This window comes from Micropterus dolomieu, linkage group LG12, assembly GCF_021292245.1.
Source record: "Micropterus dolomieu isolate WLL.071019.BEF.003 ecotype Adirondacks linkage group LG12, ASM2129224v1, whole genome shotgun sequence".
Lineage (NCBI taxonomy): Eukaryota > Metazoa > Chordata > Actinopteri > Centrarchiformes > Centrarchidae > Micropterus > Micropterus dolomieu.
In genome coordinates, this window is record NC_060161.1 from 19605857 (window position 1) to 19627397 (window position 21541).

The 21541-nt window shown below is 41.0% G+C and overlaps 2 protein-coding genes across 5 annotated transcripts; both read left to right on the top strand.

Moving 5' to 3' along the window:
* Positions 1 to 323: 323 nt before the first annotated feature.
* On the top strand, positions 324 to 14515 carry LOC123980042 (CTD nuclear envelope phosphatase 1A). Of its 4 annotated transcripts, none has more exons than XM_046064225.1 (9): positions 324 to 1074; positions 4149 to 4215; positions 9389 to 9507; positions 9606 to 9677; positions 9953 to 10069; positions 10171 to 10282; positions 10818 to 10887; positions 11019 to 11103; positions 13217 to 14515. In XM_046064225.1, the coding sequence occupies exons 1-8, from the start codon at positions 970 to 972 to the stop codon at positions 11056 to 11058; spliced, it is 702 nt and encodes a 233-aa protein (XP_045920181.1). In that variant the 5' UTR covers positions 324 to 969; the 3' UTR covers positions 11059 to 11103; positions 13217 to 14515. The 4 variants fall into 4 exon arrangements, with proteins under 4 accessions (XP_045920181.1, XP_045920182.1, XP_045920183.1 ...); XM_046064226.1 differs by having other exon boundaries at positions 325 to 1074; positions 10818 to 10878; XM_046064224.1 differs by lacking the exon at positions 10818 to 10887 and having other exon boundaries at positions 330 to 1074.
* Positions 14516 to 18039: 3524 nt separating this feature from the next.
* Positions 18040 to 21098, top strand: gabarapa (GABA(A) receptor-associated protein a). Its single transcript, XM_046064228.1, has 4 exons — positions 18040 to 18254; positions 19694 to 19772; positions 19873 to 19991; positions 20106 to 21098. The coding sequence occupies exons 1-4, from the start codon at positions 18165 to 18167 to the stop codon at positions 20184 to 20186; spliced, it is 369 nt and encodes a 122-aa protein (XP_045920184.1). The 5' UTR covers positions 18040 to 18164; the 3' UTR covers positions 20187 to 21098.
* Positions 21099 to 21541: the final 443 nt, after the last annotated feature.

A 21541-nucleotide genomic window follows, 5' to 3' on the forward strand; every position in this document is an offset into this window, starting at 1 on the left:
ACCAACTGTAAAAGCTGCCCTTCCAAATATATGAGTAGTGTCTATAAAAAGTACTCACCAATGCTCAGTGAATTTTTCAAGTACCGTTTTACAGCTTCGAATCACAGCTGGCATAATGAGGTTTATTGACACCAATCAAGCCTCTGTCAAAATGAAAGTAAAACTTTACGGATGAACACTGTTCGTGTCAAACAGCACCACAGCCGCCAAGAGGAAAAGCTGAAAAATACATTAAAGCTGGTAATAAACGTGGTTAACCTCAACAGACTTTAATCAGGCCCTCGCTCGTTCACGTCTGTTTATTTTCTTTCCACGTGGACGTGCTGCGCGTAACCACAGGAGTCCTCGCGGAAGTGACGGAAAGGCGGCGATGGCGGCTCGCAGTTTCATTCCGGATTTGCACTGGACTACAAACTGATTTTAACCGGACCGGTCACACTTTGGGGAACTTTTGTGAAGCTGTCTCTCGTCGGACGCCGCACAGAGTGAAGTCGCACTGCATCGGCACTTGACAACGAGCGGCCCCACAGCTTTTTGGGGGGTACTTTTGTCCTGGGTTCAAGGTGGTCACCCTGTCGAGCTAACGTTAGCTTGGTGGCTAGCAGCTAACGTTACTGGGTACACAGCTAGCACCTCAGCTAGCTTGTCAACGAGCTGCGTGCTAAGGTCCATACAGCAGCAGCACCTTGTCGTCTGACCACGTCTTGTCTTTCAGACTTACAATGAAAATATCCTCTGTTTAACGCTAATTGTGCCACAAGTGTGCAGAGCGAGGTCCTCACACACGTTTGCGTGGCCCTATTTTGAATTGCTAGTTTGGCGGCTGTGGCTAAAGACGGATTTTGACTTTAGATTCATCACTAGCCCTAGCAGGTTCCTTGCCAGTAATTGTCCCGACAACTTCGGGCAAAAGGCGTGCTATCAGCTGAGAATTGAAGTTGCTGTGGGGGTCTTTGCGTGCTCGTCAACATGCTGAAGACCCGGCAGTGTTTACTTGGCATCCGCACTTTTCTCGGCGTAACGTCGAGAATATGGGGCTTCATCATGTACATCCTCAGGAAGCACCTACGAACGGTGAGAAGGGATTTGAAAGATGTGTGGCACTTGAGCATGTCGTGTTTCTGTGACAAGTGAGCAAAGTATTTACCTTTCCATGGTTCTTATGTGCCAGAGCACAGGTCAAACCCGCTTTATACAGTCTACGGCCAAACCACGTCCACCTGGAGATGCTCAGTTGGCTCCTTCCTCACCCGTGCTGTACATTTCTGTCTCAGTATGTGCATCCATCAGAACGATTATTATGTGTGAACAAATCCCACTGTCTTAGTTGCCTCAACATCCCATATAGGCTCTATAACGTCAGTGTTCAATGTACTGCTATATCATCCAGCATGAAGCCAGGAGTATCTAAAACTTAATTTAAAAGAGCATTTTAAAGAGCATAAACACAGGTGCAAGATAATAAGTACATAAAGTGCTGCGCAGGATGTTTTAGTTCACCAAAGTATATGTACAACTAGTAACTTTTGAAATCTATGTTCAAATTAGTTGATTAACCGTTTAGACTATAAAATGTCAGAAAATAGTGAAAAGTGTCTGTCACGTTTTTAAATAGTTAATTTTGCCAAACTAACAGTCCAAAATCAAAGGATATTAAAAAATGTATTGATTTAACAGTGATATAAAACAGAGAAACATTTGTGAATCTTTTGAGTGGCATTTTTCTCTTGATAAATGAATGATTTGACAATGATCAAAATTGTTGCAGATTAATTTTTGGTTGGTCAGAGATTATGCTAGTTGTTTCGGCTCTTAAACATTGTATCTAGGTGTCTGTTTCTGTCTGATGAGATAGTGTGAATGAATGGCTCATTCAGCTCCAGTGCGAAGAGGAAACCTCCCACATCCAAACACCTAAATTTGAGGAGCAGCCAGTGCAAGCCCGCAGGTCACCTTCAATTGCTTACAAATGCCTCCACAATAAACTCGGCATTTAGCGTGGCAGAAGCCGCCTGCCTGGAACTCGGACACACACAGGTGTTGTTGAGGCGTTAATAGACGTGCATATGTGGTGTAACATGAGTGGACTTCGACTCTGGCTCTGTGTCAATCAGAATCAGCTTTTTTTTTGCCAAGTATGTATACACATACGAGGAACACGAGCCAACAAAGCTTGGAGAAGTGCCCTATGTGCTGTAATCATCTTGCTGTTCGAGGTTTGTCTGCAGTGTATTGTGCGGCAGTAACACTTGCAGGGTTGTCAACAGGCCCCGAGAGTGAGTAGTCCAGTCCATGTTGTGGCCTGAAGTGAGAGGGATTATGTCAGCACAGAGAGCGTACTGTTCTCTCTCCCTCCCTCTGTTTCTCTCATTCTCACTCACAGTTTAGCTCTGTTGTTTACTTTACATGATGCACTGGAACAATGTCAGGATCCAGCGACAAGCAGTGTAACGTGGGTGATCCTATAGGTGGCAATTAAGTAAACCATGACCGGTGATTTGATGAAAAATACTTGAGGCTAGGATGGAAAGTCCTAATCCATTTATTACATTTAAAACAAGGGTATTAATATACATGAGTGTCCCAGTTTGTTGGGACTATAATAACCCCTTTTGTAAATCTAATAATCCCCTCGGAAGGTGTTTCTGTCTGAGAAGACCACAATGCATTAAGTGGCCTCATTCAAAAATTTGGATCAATAAGAGCTCTATTGGATTATAAATATTTTAGGACCAGGTCATAATCCCATGCATGCTGCTCTGTGTCAACAGATGATGAGATAGTTTATTAATTAACAACGTTGGGTAGAGGGTCCGCTTATTATCTCCTGCATGAGACTATGAAGGTGTGTAGCAGAGTGTGGAAACGTTTAACTAATCAACACAAAACTCCCAACTTTAAACCGTTGATAGTAGAACTGAAATGATTAGGTAGTCAACAGAAAATTGATCTAATCATTTATGTCATTTTTTTGAGCGAACAATGCCCCAAATTGTCTGGTTTCAGCTTGTCCTCTACGATAGTAAATGTAATATATTTGGGCTATGGGTCGGCTAAAACAAATCGTTTCAACACATAAGCTTGGGCTTGGTAACCAAATCATTTAACGATTCATTAAGAAAAAGTTCTCACTTTATTTGTAGGTAGTACAATTTCCAATATCCTGGTTACAGAGAGATACAAATGCAAGGGCTAGCTGCTTTTCTCCGTTACATATCATCACTAACTAGTTTTTTTGCTGTTGGTCAGGTTAACAGTGCAAGATGAATTGAAATGTTAGATGTAGCCCCCAGTCTGGAGTCAAAGGACTCAGTCTGAGTTTACAGGCCTTTGGTCCAGATGGACGCTCTTGGAGGTGCAGAGAGCTGAGTCAAGGGTGAGGTCCCCCTGTGGTGCCCAGCAGCTGCTGGCACCAATAGGCTTCCCCCTAGCTTCCTCTGCCAAGCGGCAGTGGGAGGGGACACAGAGGGATGTCCTGTCCAAGGCTTAGGTACTAAGCAGCCCAGGCTCAGCCAAAGTCACCCTGCAAGTCTCCCTTTCTGTGTGTGCCCCATACTCCGCTGACACCCGCCGACAGCTGGGGGGATAAAAATAGCCCTGAGAAGAGAAGTGAAGAGCCCCCGGGGGCGAGAGCAGCACTGGAAAGTATCCTCTCTGTAGTCGCTCTGACCCAAGCAGAGCAAGGAAGTTAGAGAGGAGTCGTCCTGGGGTGGGCACAACTGAGTCCATTTCAGCACTGGGTCTTCTGTTCTCTGAGCCGATTTCCCAAGAAAGTGTTGTCTGAAAGCTCAAATATAAGTTTGAAAGTTTTAAGACCTTCATAGAGAGCCTAACATCAGATCTAAATCACCCTGATCTCAGACTGCAGCTATTAAGATGACATAAATCCACTTTCCTTTATGACCCAAAGGACTCTGAAAACACTTAACACAGGTCTTCTGTGAGATATCACACGATGTTGTATCATTGGAAACGTGGACCAACACATTTTAAGAGTAGAAAATGGAAACATTGGAGCCTTTAGTGTATCAAATGTAGTCTTTTCATCTATAATAAAAATAAACAACACATATTTGAAACTTATCCATGGTGCAGTTAGCTTATTAAGGCGCAGTGTATGTTTTGTTAACGGTCTGTTTTATTTGCAGATAATCCAGTATCAGACGGTGCGATACGACACTTTGCCTCTGTCACCTATTTCCAGAAACAGACTGAGTGAGTACACGATTTTCATGATACGACTGCTCAACAAAATGTTTGGGGCCCTTATTTAAGACTGTCAGGACTTGTAAACCTAGAAAAGTACACCTAATACTGCTCTTTGTTGTTTTTTTGTGTGATTCTAAGTAGAGCGGAGGTGGTTTTACAACATAGTTGTAATGTGGAAATTAAAGTAGAAGTTAAACCAGTCTGTCAAGAAAGAAGGGATTGTGATGAAAAAGCAACATAACACACCGGTACACCTTCCTCACCTCAGAGTAGAGATGAAACTGTATGACAATTTAATTTCACGATTATAGTGACAAAAATGATCAGTTATCAGTATTATCGCGGTATTGTTAAAATGTGCTGAAAAGTTAAAAAAGTACTGATATACACACTGAAACCATTTCAACAAGTTTTATATTAAAAACTACAAATACAATTAGCAGCACTTTTTGTTTGCATTAATATAAAAATAGTAACGTAGCCAATACCTTTTTGTAAACTTATGAAAAATCAAATGTGCATAAAGATGTAAAGTATATGCAAAGACCCCATGCACATGTTTACATAATTACAAATGAGTCTAAAAAGAAGTGATAGCAATTGCAATGAGCCCAATAATTAGGACATACAGAGGAGTCTGCAGAGTTTCTCCTGTTTAAAACACTTTTTTACAATAAATTCGGCTGCCGGATTTTAAATGAACAAAACATGTTGGTTGGATGACTAAACTACATAACGTGTTATCATGTGCAATGGGCAAATAGAGTTTGCAGACACACAACACATACAGCGGCAGAACAACATGTAGTGTTTTCACAAGAGTAGGCTCACAAGAGCTTCAGTTTGCAAGCTGTTAACAAGTAAGACAAACTATCACATGTTCCCTCATTCTAGGGCTGAGCAATATGGACCAAATATATCTGAATTCCAATATGCGTTGTATGTATCGTATTTTCTACGAAGTGGGCTAAATATTCAATTGTACATTGAAGCCAAATTTGAATTCAATTGACAGGCAACAGCTCTGATGGACATTCCTGCAGTCAGCATGCCAATTGCGCGCTCCCTCAAAACATGCGACATCTGTGGCATTGTGCTGTGATGGAACTGCACATTTTTGAGTGGCCTTTTATTGTGGCCAGCCTAAGGCACATGGATGGATTATCTCTGTAAAGGAGAAGTGCTCACTAACACAGATTTTGACAGATTTGTGAACAGTATTTGAGAGAAATAGGCCTTAGATCTTTGAGTTCAGCTCATGTTAAATTGGGGCAAAAACAAAAGTGTTGCGTTTATAATTTTGTTCAATGTATTTATTAAGTTGGATCAGATGGCTTGAGGCAACCCACTGTTAACCTTCTCAATTGTTTCAGTAAACCTGTTGTGTACGTTGGTCAGTTATTGTGTGCTCCTGTGACTTTATAATAGCCTACCAACAAAGAAAGCCAGCAACATTTATTTATGTAGCATCTTTCATAGCAATCAGTCAAGTGCTATACAGTCAAAGAAATATAAAATGTAATAAAATAAACAAAGCTTAATAATAAACAAAATAAAAAGAGGAACAGACATAAGACACAAGTTAAAACATTAAATATCCCATGCTACCTAAATGCTTATCTGAACAGTAGCTGCTTTTGAGAGCGTCCTCAGAGCCCAAAGACATATTCTTATCGGTAGACTCTCCCAAAGCTTGGGGGCTGCCGATTGGGAAGCACGATCTCTCAAGTTTTACAACCTGTCCGACGTACACTTAGAAAACCCTGTCCAGAGGACCGAAGAGCTCTGCTTGCGGTGTGTAGATTGCGGAGCCTGACCATGTAGGGCTCTAATAAGTGAGCACCAAAATATTTAATGGATCTAAAATGAACAGGAAGCCAGTGCAGAAAGGTATAAATAGGTGTAATATGTCTGTCGGAACATGTTCAGTTATGACCTGGCAGTCCGCACCAAGATCCGAACCAAAGTTCATTTTTTGATACATTTGGTTAGTTTTGGTTTCACACTGCAATTCTGCAAGCGCACTAAAGAACTTTACTTGACAGACTTGCGTCCTGTCGTCATCATCTATGTGGACTGCGTCCCCTATAGTTGACTTTGATTGATAGGTTTGTAAACAGTTCCGTGGGGAGCTTAGATGAGAGTGAATGAATGAGGGATGAACAGATGCATATTGTTGCCACTATATTATTATGGCATTACTACCTGCAGCACCAACTATACTCAAGGCAGGTTCAAATTCGCCAAATGAACGTCCTCATGTGAACATTGTCGCCGGCAAGAAATGAGAAGACAGCAAACAATCCTTCTGCACCTCCGTTTGAAGAGAGACCAACGAGATGAGTGGCAGTTTGCTTCCATAGCGGCCGTCAGTTTCAAAAGATGAGCTGTCACAGGAGATTCCTAATGGGTCCTTTTTTCAACGCATTTCTCTGTGCATTCGTTTGTATCCGGTTTACACAAGAATCGCTGAACTTCCTGTAAATAGACTGAAAGTTCAGACCATACAAAAAATGCTTTCACACTAGAAACAAACCATCACCGGCTTGTAAAAAGAGAGTTACGGTAGTCCAAACAGGATTGAGTCAGTGTCCTGATGTGAGATTCGAAACTCAAGATTGGTCAAAGCTCACACCAAGATAATGCAGACTAGACTGAGAAGATGAGGATAAGGCACCATGGTTTTGCCTGATCGCTCAGTGAGGCCTATCAGGATCGGTAATACAGACTTCAGTTTTATCTGCATATAGCTGCAGACCGTTACCATTCAACAAAGACTGACTTTGCATGTGAGGCATTTGGCGGTCCCACAGCAGTACAGTGAGATGATATTCTTACATCAGTACAGTTGAAAGCTAAACAAGCAGAAAGTATATAAGAAGTGAATTTGCCAACAGTAGGCTTGAATTTCCCGTAGACGACATCACCATTTAAAAGGAAATGTCACGTCTGCTCCACAGCTGTAAATATGTAGTGAGAAATGAGATCATTACGTGTCAATAGAGGAAAGGCAGACCCCCAAAAGCACAGCTTAATAATAATAATTAAATAATAATAATAAACATTCATGCTTTTTATTTAATAAGCTACAGTAAAATACCAATACTGTACCACCAATGCTGCATAGTGTAAATAATCTTTACATGATAAATTACTCTGCACACCAGGCCTTTATTAATAAGGAGGCAAAATGTTTCTCAAGACCTGCAACGAGAATGCTAAGACTGCCTAATGTGGGTATAAAAGGTTAGCCACTGTGCTAAGGTAAACAGCCATTGTACCACAAAACAGTTTGGCATGGTGCCCAAAACAACCAAATAAATGTAGTTTCTTGCCCCGGGAGAGAAAACACAAAACGTTACAGGCAGTGTTTTTCACCAGCATGGACTGGTGTTTGCAGTATGAATGAGCTTCCCTTCTGCCCTTAGAGAGCTCATTGAAAAGCACGCTCTTGACTTAGAGGAAGGATTGTATTTCAGTTCCCACTTCACTGGCCTCTCACTCACTACAGTGACCTCGGCCGGAGATCCACGTGAATGAGTTGACATTTGTTTCGCAGTCAGTGGCTGGTATTTCTGCTGGCAATGACAATACTGTAGACAGAATTAAAGTAACTGTAACTCACACTGCTCTCTCATACCTAACAGAATTAGGTCAGCAGAAAAATATTTTAAGAGGTGGTTTCAAGAGCAGCCTTTTCTTGAACGCAGCATATTCTACTGCATATTATGGCGCCGCTATCTGGAAATGAAGTAGTCTGAGATGGCAGGATGGCACTACACTTAGCTGAGAGACTGCTTCTGTGTTTTTAATGGTTTGTTATCATTGTTTTAATTAATGGACTCCCTGGAAAGCGGTATTGATACGGGGTGTTTTGTGTTTTTTATATATATATATAGTAATTTGACTTGAATTACCTGTGGTGTGCCACAACAGCTGATTATGTTATAAAGAAATCCATCAAGTTTGTTAATTACTCAGCCAGCCCCAAAAGACAAGATGTTCTTGCAAATAGAGCATACCGTCATGAATCCAAATAGAGATTAGCTGAAAAATGGAATGGCTCCAGACATGGACTTTAATTGCACATCATCGTCATCCATGATAAATCAGTGAACCTTTTTCACTGCGTTATTTTCCAGGAATATCGCTGCACTGTATGAAAGGTACGGAGCCGGAAAGGGGGTTCCGGTTTGATCCGCATCTGAGCCGGGAACGTTGATAGTAACAGAGCATTGTCTGTGTAGAAAGCCACAGCCGACATGTCGCTGTTGTGTTACATGTAACTGTCTTTTTCTACGCCGCTGGTTCCAGAAAAACCGGACCGCTTTGTGAAAGCACACATGGTTGCAAGATTATGCCGCAAACGTTGGTTTAGTATTAATGAGCCAATGCGGCATATTGGCGGATATTCTTTGCATATTTATTGAGGGCTCTATATGAAAACGGCTAGTATTACCGACGCCCCTTAGTTCTTCTAGTTAAAGCTTTCTCCTGAATACAAAAATGTAAATATGTGTGTGGTACTTTTCCATTACCATTTGATACCGGGTCCCTCTATGTTAACTTAAGTTTCATGTGAAGTACAGTACATCCCTTCCAGCAGTATGCGTTATGGGCACTCTGGTTTTCCAAGCTGGCAGAGAGTTTTCTAATGTGTCTCAGTAAGTATGTTTACATGCACTTAATTTACTGGATTTCAGTCTGCTTCCTGTAGTAACTACATTTATTCAAGTCATGTAATTGAGAAACCAGATGTCCTTTAGTCAGGTTTTGTGCTTGTGCATGACAAATACCTAAGACAGTCAAAGAATCACAGCAGTGCGACAGGAGTAAAGGAAAGATCATTACACAAACGGATGCTGTGTTGTATTTAAAATAATCCATTTTAAATAGTTTTAATCTTAAGACATCATTTCCACACCAAAATGGTCACTAATACACATAAAATAAGCAAGTCGTGTTTTCAAAAACAAATTGGGTGGTTAGGGGAGAAGTCTGATTACTGATCTGCTGCAGGTACATGCAGATTTTACAGTAATTATGTTACTACAGGGCATGTAAACGTGACTTCCTGTGTAACCTCATTTCTCCCAGGAACCTGTTTGGTTTTTTTTTTCTTCCCGTGCATGTAAATAAACAGAGAATCTAAGCGTCTATGTTCTATGATGAACTCCAGATGCAGTAAAGAGGAAGATTCTGGTTCTGGACCTGGACGAGACCCTGATCCACTCTCACCATGACGGGGTCCTCAGACCCACAGTGAGACCTGGCACGCCGCCAGACTTCATCCTCAAAGTATGAGCATTCAAGACACACATGAACACGTTTGAACACACGCGCATTCGAGCTTAAAACCTAAATGAACGTGGTTCTTTCTTTCTTTCTCTATGCAGGTCGTCATTGACAAGCACCCAGTCAGATTCTTCGTACATAAAAGGCCACATGTTGATTTCTTTTTAGAAGTGGTGAGTGTTTCTGTGTGTGTGTGTGTGTGTGTGTGTGTGTGTGCACGCTAGATTAGCATGAAAGGGGAAAATACAGCACAGTGTGAACTTGAAACATCAATCCTCGGGTCACGTTTTTGTCTGTCATCTTTGCCATCACTCTCCTTTGAGCTGCACTCTCACACAACCCGATGACATAAAACTATATTTGTTTTGGATAATGGTCCTGACTTACTGTAACTTGTGTACTTACACTGTTGTGTGCTGTGTGCTCTGTACTCTGTGTATGTACACAGGTGAGCCAGTGGTACGAGCTGGTGGTTTTCACAGCCAGTATGGAGATCTACGGCTCAGCGGTGGCAGACAAGCTGGACAACAACAGGAATATCCTGAAACGCAGATACTACAGACAGGTACTGCTCTAAACTGATGTTAAACAGCATGTTTTAAAGCTGATACTGCTTACACTCTCTTTTTTTGATGGTGTTTTTTGTGTTTTTGTTTCTTCTGCCAGCATTGTACATTGGATTTAGGTAGTTATATTAAAGACCTGTCTGTAGTACACGATGACCTGTCCAGTATTGTCATCCTGGACAACTCGCCTGGTGCTTATCGTAGCCATCCAGGTAAGACTCACGGCTTCATGGAGTCACCTCCAACTGCTGGACATCCGTCTATTCCTTGATGTTTTACCCTCATGTCCAAAGAAAAAGTGTGGCTAGATACATTTAAAAAACTGTATATGTATGTTCATGTATTGTACCGCACACATAACTGCACAAACGTCAGTGGTTCTCAAACCTGAAGCATTGTTACCGATAGTAGTTCCACCTGTGCTTTTGCTATGAACAGCTAACACGTCTGCTTCGAAAACGGTTGAAATGATTTTCTACTCTAAAAAGAGAGCATGATGTCAAAAGTTTGAGACTCACGTGGACTTTCAATTTCCAGCGACGTAAAAATGTGCTCTTAATCAGAGTCAAGTTCTGCTTTGTTCGTTGTAGTTTTCGTATGTTTTGTGTGTCACTGGGTAAAGAGTGAGAAAGTTATAGCTTTAAGTTATTCAGATAGGTACCAGGTTGAAGTGTGTATTTAGGTGCTTGTATTATGTGTACATTGATCTTTAACATACAGAATGAAGTGAGGATTCATCCTATACAGATCAACCTTGTGATGAGGCAGGAAGAGGACAAATAACTGAGCAGCTTATTCCCACTACAAGGCTTGTACTGTAAATGACTTAACATTACATTCAATCTGCAGCTCCGCTAACACTCACTGGCCTCTTTAACAGAGCAGCATAAAAATCACAACCATGTCTGTTTCTCTGACACGACTGACTGGCTGTTTTCTGCCCTCCAGACAATGCAATACCCATCAAGTCCTGGTTCAGCGACCCTAGTGACACAGCACTTCTTAACTTGCTGCCTATGCTGGATGCACTAAGGTAAAAGGCGTAATAAAGTTGGCATGAAAGCAAACAGACAACGCAAACACTCATGCATTCTCTCTTCAGTCAAATGGACTGTGGTCGTGCAAGCTAACGGCTGCAACTGGAGTACAGGAGTTTTTTTTTTTAGGAGTTTTTTGTGACAACACCTGTCACATTCATATTTGGCTGCAGGTAAATAAGATGAAATAAGACAGTAATTCAATAAAGCTGTTGACAAAAGTTGTTGCTTATAACATGTTCATATTCCCATTGATATGGTGTGTTGCACAGCCTGATTAATGACTAAAGGTGCTCCATCTACGCTATCTACAACCCTACCTGTCTGTCAGGTCGCAGCCACAGTATACTTTGAAGGCTATCTTGGAGCAAACTTAACAAAATGCTGTGAGAGATTCTTGGGAGTAGTTCAGTATTTTGGGAAATAGGCTTATTTGCTTTCTTTATGAGAGTAAGATGAGAAAGACCCTTGGCAGCAGCTTAAGAACAAAAATGGAGTTAGCCTAGATTAACATAAAGACTAAAAGCAGAGGGAAACGCCTAGCCTGGCTTTGTTCAAAGTTAAAAATAGCCACGGATGAAAGCTGCATGTTAGCAGAGCAGCAGCAGCAACTTTGGTCCTCTTCCCTCTGTGTCTACACAGGATGCATTCAGGCACAGTTTGAGCATAGGTCACCTGCATTTTGGTGACGCTCACTGAGCCCACTCACTGTAAACAGAAGAAAATAGACATGATGCGTACAAATAATGCTTTACCTCACACAGCGCAAGTAAAGCGTAGACCATAATGCTGCCATTGGAGCGCATGTGTTCAGTGACATGCTTGTGAAACAGACGAATAAAAAACCCCGTGTGAAATGCTTTCTGTGTTGCTCACTAACACATTGTATCTAATTTGTTTAATACATACATAATCTGAGACAGTGAAATGTCTCTGCAGCTTGACGGATTGTTTAACTGTTGTTTGTCAAGTAAGTTATCACAAGTAACCCGCCCTAAAACAAGTTTGTTTTTCTGTTTATGTGTAGACTAAGTAAAGGAGATATAATGTGTGTATTAGTAAGCTTTAGTCGGCATCGTTTTTCACTTTGAACTAGGGCTGAACAATTAATTGCATTTGCGATATTATCACGATGTAATAAATCGCAAAGGCTGCGATTACACTCTGGTCACATGACACCCAAGAGGAAAGCAGTCTGACGTTACGCTGTACCTTGCCGCCTTGTTGTTGTACACTGGCTTTAAGCTTGACAGAAGCGGTCAATACATAAACTTTAGTGTCACACAGGGAATGAAAGATCTTCGGGCCATCCGCTGCTTTGACAGACAGGAAAAATGCACCACAGAAAGACACATGTAGTAAGGTAAGCGTATTGTGGCGATGGGCGCCTGCGTCACGCACACAGCCACCAGTTAGAAAGAGGCCCAGTCTGTCCCGAGTTACAGCCAGTGCGCCGCTTATCAGCATCGCAGGCTGCAGGGGAACTCCGGTGTTGTTGGAGAATTACTAAGTTTGTCTAATAAACACAAGAGGTGTCAAGTTTTGGCCAACTTTTGAATTGAACTTCAAACTGAGTATTTTTTGTTTGCTTACTGCCATACAGAAAGGTGGACGATGGATGGATATCTTCTCCACCATTGCTCATAATAATAATTATACTTAATTCATCATAACACAGGCCTGACCCACATGAAAAAACAGTCTGTGTTCTATCTATCTAATATTGTGTTGGTCATACTATAGACTGATTTACTGCTTGTCCATTTTGAGTAATACAGGAGGTAAAGAGCTTAAAAATTTATCGCATATTAAATCGCAATCGCAATATTGGTAAAAAAATAATAATAAATCGCAATTAGATTATTTTCCAAAATCGTTCAGCCCTACTATAGGACAGAGTCAGGCTAGGTGTTGCAACCTGACTGTAGTCGTTATGTTGAGCTAATCTAAACACATTGGACTCCAGCTTCATACTTAGAGCCACAATGGGTATCACTCTTCTCATCTCACACTCAGAAAGAAAGCAAATACGTACATTTCACGTTGAACGATTCCTGTTAATGGCTGAGATAGGTGCTTTCATTGCCTCTCTCTCTCTTCATCTCTTAGGTTCACTGCTGATGTCCGCTCCGTCCTCAGTCGAAACCTCCACCAGCACCGGCTCTGGTGATTGGCTGATTTGAGAGAGGCGGGGCTTGTTGACCAGCCTCTTCCTCTCTGCCGGCTTCCATCCTGCCCTCCATTCCCACACAGACGACCCACCAGCCCTCTCTGAGCCTCTCAGACGTGTCCTGGGGAGATGAGGGTTGGGGTGACCGCCTAACACGGGATGAACAGTATGGGATCACCAGAGCCCAGAAACTACTGAGGAGGGGAGGGGGGGGGGCCAGCTTGTTTTGTTTTTTTTCCTCTCTTTTTTTTTCTTGATTCTTTAGTTGTATTTTTTTTTTCCAAAACAAAACGGAGCCTCTCTGCCTTATCGCTCCAGATACTGTGTGCGTATGGAGGTGAGCTTGTGTACGTGAGTCGGAGTATGCTTGATGAGTTTGTCAGTCCTTTTTAAACTTTTTGACAACCGGGAGGGGGGAAAGAGGAGGATCAGCTAAGCTACAAAGACAATTCTACATTATTATTTCTTCTTCTTCTCCATCGTCACCAGACATTGCACTTAAGCAGACAACTCATCAATTTACTGTCTTAACCTCTCGGGGCAACAGAGTAGGGTAAAATAGAAAAACGCCCCTTTTTAGGTCAACATCAAACTCCAAGGGTGATTCATTTATTCCTGAGGTATGTTTTTTTCCTAAAGAAGAATGGATCAACTTAAACGGTGTAATTGATGGACTTTTGCTTGCAACATACCATCCACAGGTATTTTTCTGGACAAATAGCCACGCAGCCTGATTTTTTGTTTGTTTTTGTTTTTTTCTTGTCCCTTCAGCCATAACCATCACTCTTTCCCCAAAGCTCTTCATGGAACTCTGTGATAAAGACGACTGAGAAATTGTTAGAGGAAAAAAAAAGAATGGCTTGTGATGATATGTGGACTGCCGTGCCACCTTTCCATATCTGATTGTTTCTCTATTATAATATATGATAATATGACTTCTGCATACCATGACATTTTGCTCGGCCCCTTTTGCCATTTGATGCCATCCTGATTACATCTAATAGGAATTCCTCCCTTCTGTTTTTTGTTGCAGTCGGTTTTGTATTTGATTCAAATTTGCAGCCCCCTTTCAGTTTTCACCCACTCCGCTTACTGTATGGGTTCAACTATTAGACCCTCCGTCTTTAAATGCCTTCTGAACAATGTCAGTCTTGTCAAGGCTCACAGCGGCTTCTTATTGGCTCTGTCTCCAGGTCTGTGTTACTAATAAAACACTTGTCAGTATCGACCAGTAACTATTCAGCTTGTTTTCTTTTAATCCACTTCGTACTGTAATCTAAGTCGTACTTAAGGCGTTTTTACACCTTCTTAACGTTGCTGGGGCGATGGATTCACAGTTTCTGCTTGAGGCAAAAATGTTTTGCTAATCTGCTGCCATCATGTGGTGTGACAGGAAACTGCACTGGTCCACTTAGTATTCCTACCCTGCTCCAGAGACATACAAAATGTAATTTTGGGTTCATGCATACCAACAATACTCTGGTACCGAATAAGAAATTGTCTCCCATAATGAAGCTGTCTACATGGATGCCTTCTTGGCCTACAAATGAAAGAAAACGACGCCATATTGTTTAAGAGCTTTATCGTGTCATGCGTGGCACTTAACAGCTTGTCGTTTCTGTGTGTATGTACTGATACACAGTCAGCTGCCAGTTTGTTAGGATCACCATAAACTAATGTAGTCTTATAAAAAGTCCTGCAATAAACCCTGCCTTCATGGTTTAAGAATATGAGAGAGAGGTGTTGATTCAACTGTGTGATCATTTTGGAGTCTTACGCTGACGGGTGCTAGTGATATTTTGGCCACCCCATTTCTATCTGTGATTGTGGCTCTCTAAAACAGTTTTAACACAAACTCAGCATTATAACCTTTAGAACCTTTATAACCTTTGGTGGCAGGATTTATAACAAGACTGTTGTATTAGACTGCATTAGTTTCAGGTAGGTGTTCCTAATAAACTGGCAACTGAGTGTGTATACATGGTGTGATAAATGTAGGCAAATGTCACTTTTTAAGGATTCATGTGCAAATTTAGTGTCATTCTGTTATTCCATGCAGCTACTGTATGTATTTATTGCCTTTTCAGCAGTGCTAATTTTATCAGTTAGCAACCTTACTTAAAACTGAATTTTGTTGTGGATTTGCCACAACAATGTGATTTTTCAGCCCTCTTAGTCAGAGCTTACAGGTATGTTCCTGAACTTCAGTGCAGAGGTAGGCCACTATACTGTGGCGGGCCCAGAGTATACTGGCATAAATTATCTGTTGTTTTTCCCAACACCTCTACCTCATCCTGATGATGGGTTTAAAGGTAAAACCGAAAACTTGAAACAGCAAACATGTTTCTGTAATTGTTTAGAGTAACTTTACTCTTGCAGGAGTTCCAGCCAGCCACCATGTGACGTCTCACCTCTGTTGTGTTTGTCAGCGGTTCCTAGGAGAGGGGACTTCCAGGGAGGACTGCTTTCTTTTTTCCGTCACTTCCTAGATGTCACTTCCTAAGTATTGGGCATGAGCTGCCCATTACTCTGGAGGCTAACAGTGTGAGGAATGTAATCTCACAAACGAATGCTTTCATCCCAAGTGACCTGAGTGAAGCAATAATTCAGCATAGTATGAAAACGAGTGGTACAACATAACCCGGACTTTTAAAGAATTTAAGTTAGAATTATTCCTCCTATCAATCCAGGTTTGCACCACTGGAGGAATGAGATGGAGAATGGACAGGTGGACTAACAGCAGTGCTTTGAATTAGAGGTGAACAGCCAGTGAAGCACGGAGAGAGGAGGGAGACAGGGAGGACTGTTGCTTCCTGGATAGCTGCCGCAGCGCGGAGTCATTGTGCATGGAGTTGGAGATGACCGGACTGATAAGGCATGACTGAGCTGTAGCTGCTGAGTAGGCCTTGTGGGAGAGTTGGTGGTTGGGGATCATAACTTCATGGTTTGCGGTGGAAGGCAGTAGGTATTACTATGTCCCTCTGTTATGCAGAACTCTGAAGAGTCAAAAGGAGGAGAGGAGGGATCAATGGAAACGGGAGTCATTTTAAAACTTTTTACACCTTAGACATCATAGTGGAATTAAGTCCCACACTAAGCCTAATCGTTAGGCTCAAGTTTTATTGTAGGCCTAAAGCTCTGGAAAACAGTCCCGTCCACAAGTGACTCACCACATTACCTACAGCGCTAGAGCCGAGTAAAACCTACAATCCCTACAAAGTCACTGACATGGAGGAGATGAGATGAGCCCGGATGTTGAAAACATGACCTAAAATTATCTGTTAACGTTCTACTTGGAAGACAAAGGGTTGGTTTCGCTGTCTCCATTGTTTAAGAGAAGTGTGTAAACACACGAGGGACTTTTTAGATTAATGCAGTCTGTCGGTTTATCAGAGCACACAGAACAAACCACCATAAGACCATGAAGCACAGATGTCACATGAGCCAGTAGAGTGAGTCATAGAGATGTGGGACAGTTGCGCAATAGACAGGTTAACAACTTTTGCCGTGAGTGTTTCAGGAAACTGGAAGGCAAACTGTTACTCTCAGACTTCATCTACTTAGTAAATGTTCTGTATAAAATAACCATCTGTATCATATTTCTGAATAAACTTGCTGCTTTACTGTTAAAATTAAGTGACTGATTTGGTCAATGAGTAGTGTATTCTTCTAAATTCCCAAAACTAGTAAAGGAGTTGTCTTAAAACCAGTATTCACCACCATAACACTACACTCCATTAAAGGTATATTTAAAAAAAGTTAGTGGCCAACTAAAAAATCTACTCCTTTTGATAAAATGCTCTTATAAATTTTAGGGGGAGACTTTTACTGTATCTAATGTATTTTCTTCATCAGTTTAGATCTATGTGAGTCTAAGCTTAACCAATTTTGATGGCAGCCTGAAAGTCATTGCATTTAATGGGTCACAACATACCACCCACCCAAAAGTGGGCAACTACCCAAGAATTTGAGCGGCCCCACAAACCTCCAATGTGTTGTAATAATGGTCAATCAGCTCATGTTTCTCCATGTAGAGCCCAACCAAGTTAATCTGGCCATGTGAAAAGGTAGGGTATTATGATTAGACCCTACGGGATGTCAGCTTCAGGTGCAGATCAGCACTACTGAAGCTGGAAGGGGTTCCTGTTCAGTGGCACTTAAGCAGGGTTAATTATTTTTCCTTTTATTTTGCGGGTTCAGGGGTCGAATAATGATCTCTTTCGTATTTTTATTACGTGTTCGTCTGATGTGGCAACAATGGAAATTGCTAAACTTAAAGCCAAATCAGTCGTTAACGAGCCCTATGTTCGGATTATGAGTAAACAGACAATAACTTATTTTTATTAGGACCTACTGAATGTCCGTGGGCCCATATTTACAGCACCGTTGATCTAGACAGTTAAAAATAATTTAATATCGCATGTTTTTGAGTTTCCTCTCCCTAGCTGCTAACTGCTGGGCCTCGGTCATATGACAAGGACAGCTGCCGATTCACCGGTCTGCCCTACGTGTTTGAGCGCAGCAGTTGATCAAAATAAAATAGTTCCACAGAAAATTGCATCATAGATTTTAAATCACGTCAAAAATGATTAATTTCGAAGAAAGGTATTTTACTCGAATAAACACCGATTGTCTCTTTCCAATTAAAGTTAACCTGACCTGGGATCGTGTGAAGTACAGCCCTGCGAACTAGACTCTCTGCTACGTCATGTTGTTATTGTATCGCTCCGCCGCAGTCGCACTAGGAAAACAGCTGTGGCGAGCTAACAGCTAGTTAGCATCATTTGTTTTCGTCGTGTGTGTCAGCGACTTGAGTCAGTTCCGTGAGCAAACCGCTACCGTACGACCTCGGAGTGACTGACTTGTTGTCTGTCATCTCTTTTCAAGATGAAGTTTCAGTACAAAGAAGAGCACCCTTTTGAGAAAAGGCGGTCCGAGGGCGAGAAAATAAGGAAGAAGTATCCGGACAGGGTACCAGTAAGTAGCTAACGTTAGCTCGGTAGCTTGACCCAGCGCTATGTTGTTAGCACTTTCACTGGGAGCTATGTTAGATTGCTCACGCCAAACTCAACCAACTGCAACACTAGCGCTGTTTAGCTTATTGCTTGCGATACGTACATAAAAATAACTATAATTACCTGGTTCATTTACAGCTACACACCAGTTTCCGTATTTATATCCATAGTTAAATGCCACGCCAGTAAGCTAACAAAGCTAGAGGTTAACCGAAAATGACTTCGGCCGCAGTGAACAGGCCAGGTACTGAGAGCTACGTGTAATCCTTCCGGGTGTGTTTTTATTTTAAGCTAATATTTGCAAATTACAAATACAGGCCCCTTTTATATCAAAGGTTATACCGGCTGTGGAGGCCATTAGAGCGAAAGACGGACAGTGTGAACAGGCTGATCGGTGAGTAGGGTGTAGTTTCAGGCTGTTATGTTGAAAAGGCAGCAGCAACGCACCTTAAAATAGTCAACTTGTTTACGTCGATCTGGCTCTTGTAGATTGCTGATATATCTGCTCCGGGCTCTGTGATGTATGACGAGCTTGAATTGTCCCTACAATAGAAAATCTACTACATCTCTTCTCTCGGTCATAGATTGCAGCTAACGACTTATTGCCATTATCGAAAAATCAAGTCAGTTAATCGAACAGTCTAATGTCAGTAAATGGTATATAAAAAAACAGCACATCACAAGTGCCCAAAGTAGAAGAGGCCAAATTCAAATGCCTTGTTTTGATGAAATTATATTAATTTTACTGTCATAGAAGACTAAGGAAGAATCAGGTTTATTGCCAGTTACATTTTTAGAATAGGAGGAATTTGCCCTGGTATATATTGGTGCTTAACAAAGACATTAACATAAATATAGAAAAAGTAAAGAGATCAAAATGTACAAGTATACAGAATAATACTAATATGAAAAATATACAGGATAATTTACAAGGAATGTTCAAAAATTCCCCCAAAATACCTTGGTTAAAAAGAAATTCTTGCTGATAGATTTTCTGTCTGTTGACTAATTGTTTAAGGTCTACAATGACTGGTGTGTGTGCAGACAGTATTTTACAAGTCCTATATTTAGACCTAAGAGGGGAAACTTAAAAATAGCTTTATTTTGTCCTCTGCACTAAATCCTAGGTCTGAATTGTAAATATATAAATGAACTGTTTTCTTTTCTATTTGACCCGCTATAAAATACTTCGGTAGTTCAAATAATATATATAATCAACCATTAGATCTGGGCTAAATGTATTTCAGTCCTCGCTTGACTGACAATTTAGTGCATTCTCAGATCCCTTTTCTGAGAACGGTGAAACGCTCTATTAATGTACTTCTCACAGCCTTTGTTCAGTGGAAAATGTACTTGATTCATTTGCGTAGGACGTGCAGTGTAATGGTTCTTCTGTTTCAGGTAATTGTGGAGAAAGCCCCCAAAGCCAGAATAGGAGATCTGGACAAGAAGAAATACCTTGTCCCCTCTGACCTGACAGGTTGTCATTGCATTATGTGTCAAGTCCCTGCACAATATTTAAAACACACTAGTATGTTAAAGCTAAAATATTGTGAATCTTGTATGTGAATTTTTATTAGTGGGCCAGTTTTACTTCCTCATCCGGAAAAGAATCCACTTGCGAGCTGAGGATGCTCTCTTCTTCTTTGTAAACAACGTCATTCCACCCACCTCAGCTACCATGGGACTGTTGTACCAGGCAAGAGTTATTTTTTACCTCACTATTATTGCCTTGTTTTTTTCCCCTACTTATACTAAAGTGATCCTCCCCCTACAATATTTAACTTCTTTTTTTCCTTACTGTCTTTCTCAGGAGCATCATGAAGAGGACTTTTTCCTCTACATTGCCTACAGTGATGAGAGCGTGTACGGGAGCAGCCAAAGGGAAATCTGATCCCACTACCAACCACTACCCACCTTTCTGAGACCTCCACCATTCATTCATTTAAATATTAAAATCCAGCTCAGCAGTCTAGAGTTCACAGAGTAAATATGTCAAATGCACTTTCACCACCCATACATTACCCATCTCCCCATCCATTTATGTCTTTATTATTCTGCAGTCTGAATTGTATTTGCCTCCACTTTCCTTTTCAATAGCCACTTAGGTTACGTGGTCTTATGGCCAGTTATTTTTCTAGTGTCATAATAGAGCGTACTTAACTTTAAACACTGAGAAAGAATAACAGAATAATTTGAGAACTAGGCCTTATCATAGTTACCGCAGGGTTAAGGGAAGAAAGGCATAGTATGTGAGTTCAAATCAGCTTTTGCTGACAGTGAAGTTATTGGTTGTCCACTTTTGTTGGCTTGCAGGAGGATAAAGTGTGTTTTGTGTTTAGGGTAGTAATTTAATAGCCTCGTACTAGTTGAAGACAGGTTATTTTCTCTGTCAGAGTAAAGGATAACTGTTTTGCAGCAGTTCTTTTCCTAGAAAAAACTGAAGTGGCTAGGTAAAAAAAAAAAAAATCACCAGGCTCTAAAGTCTTTGAATGAAATTTAGTGTGCTGCCACGCATCTGACCTAAGCAAGGAGTATAATATAATTCAGACTAAACAAGCATCCTCTGCTTTCAGTGGTGAGACTATTATGTTGACTGCTACTATGATTACTGTTGTTATTATTGTTAATTTTAGATGGCTTAAATTCTAAAGGTCTTGTAAAGCTGAGTGCAATTTTCTCCTTTTTTTTTTAAGTTTGTGTCCTTTTTTTAAAAAAAAAAAAGATTTGAACTCTGTATACAGCTGCATTACTGGCTCTTTCTCTCCACTCATGACCATACATGATAAAATGTGATGAAAAGCTATCTGTGTTTCTTGTCTTTATTGAATATGATAGGTCATATTTGATACAGGATCATAAATAAATGCACCATCTTTTTAGTATTGACCCCCTTGAGTGACCAGATAGATCAGTCTTCAGTCATAACGGAAGTTAAGTCAATTTTATTCATATAAACCGAAGTCACGTTTGTGTTAGAGGGTGTTACAATCTGTACAACATGCAACAACCTGAACTGGTGATATGGTTCAGCCTAGTTCCTGTATTTGCCTTATCATATCAACAAATGTGGCAACTCAAATAATGTGTGCCTTTCCAAGTTGTGCAAGGCCACAACATAGTCTGTTTTTATTATTTATTCCATCGTTGTATTTCAAGAATTACAAGGATTTACAGAAAAGGAGAGGAAAAATGAGATATCCACATATACTGTAGGCAGGGGAATGAGCAAGGCAAAGTAATTTTGAT